Source organism: Excalfactoria chinensis, chromosome 16 (assembly GCF_039878825.1).
Source record: "Excalfactoria chinensis isolate bCotChi1 chromosome 16, bCotChi1.hap2, whole genome shotgun sequence".
NCBI classification, from domain to species: domain Eukaryota; kingdom Metazoa; phylum Chordata; class Aves; order Galliformes; family Phasianidae; genus Excalfactoria; species Excalfactoria chinensis.
The window spans coordinates 55,000-61,549 of NC_092840.1; the positions used below are offsets into that span (position 1 = coordinate 55,000).

The 6,550-nt window shown below is 55.9% G+C and overlaps 1 protein-coding gene across 10 annotated transcripts; it reads left to right on the plus strand.

Moving 5' to 3' along the window:
- The first annotated feature begins 1,499 nt into the window (after window positions 1-1,499).
- Window positions 1,500-6,073, plus strand: LOC140259625 (tubulin-folding cofactor B-like). Of its 10 annotated transcripts, none has more exons than XM_072351124.1 (7): window positions 1,500-1,685; window positions 2,665-2,808; window positions 3,699-3,829; window positions 3,974-4,159; window positions 4,264-4,344; window positions 4,735-4,826; window positions 5,300-5,582. In XM_072351124.1, the coding sequence occupies exons 1-3, from the start codon at window positions 1,539-1,541 to the stop codon at window positions 3,819-3,821; spliced, it is 414 nt and encodes a 137-aa protein (XP_072207225.1). In that variant the 5' UTR covers window positions 1,500-1,538; the 3' UTR covers window positions 3,822-3,829; window positions 3,974-4,159; window positions 4,264-4,344; window positions 4,735-4,826; window positions 5,300-5,582. The 10 variants fall into 10 exon arrangements, with proteins under 10 accessions (XP_072207225.1, XP_072207223.1, XP_072207222.1 ...); XM_072351122.1 differs by having other exon boundaries at window positions 3,974-4,130; window positions 5,300-5,581; XM_072351121.1 differs by adding an exon at window positions 5,605-6,073 and having other exon boundaries at window positions 3,974-4,826; window positions 5,300-5,401.
- The last annotated feature ends 477 nt before the right edge of the window (window positions 6,074-6,550 follow it).

Sequence of the window (6,550 nt, forward strand, 5' to 3'; positions counted from 1 at the left end):
TCTCAGGCTGCTTCTTGGCAGAAGGCGCCAGCGGGACCGCTGGCAGCTGACTGAAAAGATACAGAAGGAGGGGTCTGCCTGAGTGGGGGATGGATTTGGGGCTGTACCCTGTAACCCCGAGCCAGGACCCTTGGCTGCAATGCAGCCTTCCCCACGCACAGCTCTTGGGTTGCACTGGAGCTCTCCTGAGGGCTGGAGAGGGGACAGCCATGTGAAATGGCGGCTTCCATTTCACCCCTCCTTGTGCTGTGCTCAGCACCGCTGTGTGGCCCCGAACAGTGACTGCGTGGGGCTGGGGAATGGGCTCTTTCCAGGTCAGGGAAACACCCCGTGCAGACCCCAACCCTGAGCCTGCAGTCTCACCTGGCCTTCTTCTTGTCATCGCTTGTTGTCTCTTCTGGCTGTTCTTCCACCAGAAAGGTGACATTGATCCAGCTGGGGGGGTTGGCAATGCTGGAATTTCCTCTGCAATTGGGAAGGAGAGATCTCGTCAGAGGAGACCGACTGTGAACCTGCTGGCCTGATGTCAGGCAGGGCTGCCATCTCCAGAGCCCGCGAGCCCGCTGTGCCTCGAGCCCTGCTCCTCCCCTTCGGGATGCAGCTCTGTGTTGTGATGGCATTAGTGGCATCTGCTTTGGGGAAGAGGAGCTGGGTGGTGTCTGTGAGGTGACAGCCAGTCTCGTGGGGAGGGTCCGGCATTGATTCCATACCGAAGCAAGATGGGTGGGAAAACGGAGCTGTTGCTTTAGGCAGATTCAGCAAAGGGTACAGGAAATTTAAATAATAAAAATACGTAATATAAAATAAGGAGGTGATTCTCCCTCTCTGCTCTGCTCTGCTGAGGCCCCATCTGCAGTACTGTGTCCAGGTATGGAGCTCTCAGTACAAGATACGAATAAACATACAGCAATAGCACAGTTGTCCGTGTACTGCTGTCGTGTCATTACCTGATCCACTAACAGACCCTGCACATTACTTGGCATTGGCAGGCAGCGATAATACAAGTGGGAATGGCTTTAAACTCCAAGAGTGGAAAATGAGGTAGATGCGTAGAACTAAAATACCCATAGAGACCCATATAAATCCCATATAAATCCCATATAAATCCATATAAATTGGAAAAGGTCTTCTCCAACCTTGGTCATTCTATGATTCTCTATGGGGTTTATATGGGTCTCTGTGGGGCTCTATGGGATTTATATGGGTCTCTGTGGGATTTACATGGGTCTCTATGGGATTTATATCGGTCTCTATGGGTCTCTATGGGGTTTCTTTTCTTATGGGATGTTGTGTTGAGGGACACGGTTCAGTGGGAGCTGTTGGTAAGAGCTGAACGGTTGGACTGGATGGACTGGTTGGTTGGACCGGGAAACCTGCGCGGAAAGGGATGCGGTCCCTTTAAGCCTCAGCTCCTCCCACTGGCCGAGCTCCACCCCTCTGCCGGAATCTCCTCATTCCATTGGCCGAGAACATTGTCCATCAGCTCCGAGGGGCGGGACGAAGCTTCCAGAAGAGCCGGGCGGCGGCGGGGCCGCAAGATGAAGGCGATGGCGGAACCGGGGCCGGGCCTGGGCAGCCCCGGGTCGGGCCGTCCGGGGTCGGTGTCCCTGGCGGTGAGCAGCAGCCTCAGCGCCTTCTCGTCTCTGCGGCGTTACGGCACCGAGCTGAGCGTCGGCGAGCTCAAGGTGGGGTCTGCGCGGGGCCGGAAGGGGGTGTGGGGGCCGGTAGGGAGGCCTGACGAGGTCTAGGCCTCCATCATGGGCCCAAACGGGGCCTTAATGGGACCTAAAGGGGGCCAAAAGGGGCCTTAGTGGGACCTAATGGGACCAAAAGGAGCCTGAAGGGGCTTTAATAGGGCCAAAAGGGGCCTTAAGCGGCCTTAGTGGGGCCAAAAGGGTCCTAATGGAGCCTTAATGGAACTAAAAGGGGCCTTAGTGGGGTCAAAAGGGGCCTCAGAATGGCCTGAAGAGACCTTAATGGGACCAAAAGGGGCCTTAACGGGGCTGTGAAAGGGTCTGGGGTCTTTTAGTAGTGAATAACGGGGTCTAGCAAGGCCTGGGCCTTCTCCTTGGCATCCTAAAGGGGCCTGGAGTCTTTCAATGGGTAATAACGGGGCCTTACTGGAGTCTGCGTGAGCCTGGCTCCCCATCTTAGTGCCTTCATGGGGCCTGGGGTCCCCTCGTGGGGTCTGCATAGGGGGAGCCCATATACACCTTATAGGACTCCGTGGACCCCTGCCTGACCCTATTTTACCCCACCTGTTCCCACAGCGCAAGCTGGAGCAGGTGGTGGGGGCAGAGGTGCAGTGGGTGGAACTGGAGCTGCTCTGTAGAGCCCTATAGGACCCCTACCTGTCCCTATAGGACCCCATGTGTCTCAAAGCAGAAGACGAAGCTGCTGTTTGGGGGTGTGCAGCGCTGTAATGAATCTGGACCTGCTCTGTGGGTCCCTATATGACCCTATAGGTCCCCATGGGAACCCTATAGGCCTCCTACCTGGCCCTGTAGGACCCCTACCTGACCCTATAGACCCCGTGTGTCCCTACAGCAGAAGCTGGAGCTGGTGGTGGGGTTGGGCAGCGCTTCGATGGATCTGGACCTGTGATGCTCTGTGGTACCCAGTAGGGCCTCTGTGTGACCCTATATCACCCTGTGTGCCTCACAGCGTAAGCTGGAGCTGGTGGTGGGGGTCTCAGCCCCATGGATGGAGCTGGAGCTGCGTGATGCTGGTGGGGAGCTGCTGGCCCGCCTGGAGCCCGACGATGCCCTGCTGGGATCTTTTCCTGTCAGCGATGGCTGCGGGCTGCACGTGGGTCCTGTTGTCCCCAATTGTCCCCTATGTGTCCCCAGTGTGTTCCCCTGTCCTTGTTGTCCTTATTCAGCTCCTGACCCCACACAGTGTTCCCAGTGGGGGTCCTCACATCCACAGTGTCCCCATTGTGTCCCCACACCCCGTCCCTGTGTCCCCACTGTGTCCTCACACCCCATTCCTGTATCCCCAGTGCAGCCCCAGTGTCCCCAGTGTGTCTCCAAATGTGCCCTTGGTGTCCCCATTGTCACCCCCCACACCCAATCCCCATATCCCTATTCTGGCCCCAGTGTGTCCCCAACGTGCCCTTCGTGTCCCCACTGGGGAGTCTTCTCACCCTCTGCCCCCATTTCCACACCCCCAGCACAGCTCTGTTGTCCCCAGATGTCCCCACTGTGTCCCCACATCCCTCACATGGCCCCAGCGCCCCCAGTGTCTCTAATGTGTCCCCAAAGTCACCAGTGTACCCTTGTTGTCCCCAAATGCCCCCATTGTGTCCCCACACCCCATCCCTACATCCCTAGTATGGCCCCAGTGTGTTCCCAGTGCGTTCCCAAAGTCCCCAGCATGCCCTTGATGGCCCCAGATGTCCCCATTGCCTCCCCCCACACCCCATCCCCACATCCCCAGTGCATCCCTGGTGTCCCCAGTGTGTCCCTGAAGTCTCCAGTGTGCCCTTGGTGTACCCAAATGACCCTGTTGTGTCCCCAGTGTGTCCCTAGGTGACCCCATTGTGCCCTTGGTGTCCCCAGATGTCCCCATTGTGTCCCCACACCACATCCCTAGTGTGGCCCCAGTGTCCCCAAATGACCTGATTGTGTCCCCACATCCCCAGCATGGCCCCAGTGTGCCTTTGGTGTCCCCAAATGCTCTCTGTTCTTTCCTGCAAGGCTGCAGCCCTTCAAAGCGCACTGCGGATGGGCAGCAGGATGACAAGCCAAGGGTGGCAGCAGGAGATGCAGCTCAGCCCTCTCCAGCAGCCAGGTGCATTTATTCACCTTGCTGATCCTTGAAGTAGAAGGTGTGTTGAGCTTCCACAGTCCCTGACAGGATCCACTTCACCATCCCAGGGCCCCCCACAGCCCAGCTGGGCTCCCTCTCCACCCCGTATCTTTCCAGATCCCTTCCAGCAGCAGGATCTCATGCTGTTTATCTTGCTCCACAGCTGCTGCTCCGTGCAGTCCTTCCTGTATTCATGCATTAAGGACTGCCAGGAAAGAAGCCATCTGCCAACCCCACTGAGCCACAGACTACCAAGGAACTCCATACGTTCCCAGGAATGACGGGAGAGTGCTGACTGCATACACAGCTACAAACTGATGGTAAAGCTCCAAACAGCCTGATGAAATGAGTAAGGGATGGCCAGGGTGCGTGAGGCTGCACTGGTGCTCAGTATTCAAAAGGCCCGTAAATCTACAGTGGGCCAAAGGATACCAGTTTGAATATCTCCTACAGTGTTGACTGTATTGGAGGCAAAAGGGGGACATTGGCTCTCACCCCAAAGATGAGGTCTGGCCGAGTTGTCATCTTTCCCAGGTGAGTGTATTTGTGGCTGCAGCACCTGTTTGATGCAGGTGCTCAGCTCTCTTGCAGCAGCATTTGCTCCTTGTGACCATGAGTGTCCTGCCATGGGAACACGGGCAGAAATAGCTCAGAGGAGCTGGGCAGAAAACGGGTACCTCTTGTGTTCCAGCTTGTCCTCAGGTAGTTCTGATAGGAGAGGTGAAGGAATTTAGGTGACGTTTTCATCCCACCGTGGCAGGGGTGGCTCCGTTTCTCAGGACAGCCCTTGGTACTGGGGCTGTCGACACTGGGGTGTAATGGCCTTTAGGCAAGATGACCGTCTGCCTGTGAGCTAGTGATCCCAGCCAGCAGAATGGGCAGCTGGAGCCGTGGGTCACACCTGTGTCTCCTCCTTTTGTCCAGGTTTCAACGGGAGTTTGCACCCAAACCACCACCTGGGAAACACCGCAAAGCCTCTGGAGTCCCATTGTCACCTCTTGGCCAGGGCCAGAAAGGTAAAGCAGCCGCCAGCTCCTCTCCATACCACACACAACCAATGTGTGATGGGAAAATGCCGAGCCCACAATCACCCAAAGGCTCTGACTGCCAAAACTTTTCACGCCAGCCCGGCACTGCCTGTCCTCCTGATCACACGTTGTCCTCATGAAATCCAGGACGCTGGGTGCCATGTTCCCACAGTGCCGCCATCCCTGGCTATGGCAAGAGCAGGGGGGCTCCTAGGCCTTGTCCTCCCCCCAGGAAATTAACCCCCAAAAGAGGCTGTCACCTCACAGACACCGGCCAGCTCCTCTTCCCCAAAGCAGATGCCACTAATGCCATCACAACACAGAGCTGCATCCCGAAGGGGAGGAGCAGGGCTCGAGGCACAGCGGGCTCGCGGGCTCTGGAGATGGCAGCCCTGCCTGACATCAGGCCAGCAGGTTCACAGTCGGTCTCCTCTGACGAGATCTCTCCTTCCCAATTGCAGAGGAAATTCCAGCATTGCCAACCCCCCCAGCTGGATCAATGTCACCTTTCTGGTGGAAGAACAGCCAGAAGAGACAACAAGCGATGACAAGAAGAAGGCCAGGTGAGACTGCAGGCTCAGGGTTGGGGTCTGCACGGTGCTTGCTTTTGTTTCCAACTTTTTCTTTTGCCCGTCTTCCCTTCCACATCTCCCTCAACAACTTGATTTGCAATAAACTGGACGGGCTAACATTTAACTCCTTGTGTCTTAATCTCTCCATTGGGTACACGTATGTTAAAAGAACCTCCCTCTTGCTCTGATAATAGGAGCGAGAGAGCGTTGCCTCCCTGAAGAAAAGCAGAGCTAGAGGGACAATGGGGACTCCTCCTTCCGAGACCCCTTGGCTCTGACAGACGGGGTGCCTGCATTCCTTGGGATCTTGTCCTGGGATCTCAAGTCAAAGCAGCATTTGAAAGGCGCAGCTGTGGGTGAGGCTGGGCCTGGGCTGGAGATGAGGCTGTTCCCTTCCAACGTGCAGCTCCGTAAGATCCCAGGTGGGACGAGAAGGGCTTTTTGGGAGACTCGGGTATAGCTGAGGAGCAAAACACTGCAGCTGGGCAGCTTGGGAAGGGACAAAGAGAGGCAGAGAAACGGCTGCCTCCCTTCAGCGCTCTGACCTGAAGGCATCCCCAGGGTTTGCATCTGGGCAATAAACTGCTCTGTGTTTGGAGAAGAGTCTGTCTGCTTTGTACAGAAACCCATCAGCTGTTGGACCGCATAGAAAGAGATGGAAGAAAATACAATCAAGGCCATGCCGAAATTGGTCCTTTGCTGCGTTCTGGCCATTGGTGCTCTGAACAAGACCTGTCAGCCCCACAGGGACGCTCTTTCTCCCTGAAAAGCAGGCTCCGAGGGAAAGAATTGCAGCTCCTCACTTAACAGAAGGATCTGCATTCTCTTCCAAACTGTACTTGGAGTAAACGCTAGTCCTGTGTGCAAACAGATTGTGAAGGTGCCATGTTGCAATTGAATGCAGCAGAGAGGCAGGCTGGTGGAGCGCACTCTGAGGAACTTTCACCTTGCAGCCAAGAGCAGACAGCAAGGAGCCTCGTGCTTCTGCTTAGAAATAGAGAGGCAAAGTCCTCAGCACCAAAACACACGGGATCATACAACCACAAAGGTTGGAAAAGACCTCCAAGGTCATCCAGCTCTTCACCTATAATCGCAGCCTGAAAGGCTGGCAGCAGTCATAGAATCATACCTTAGAATCAT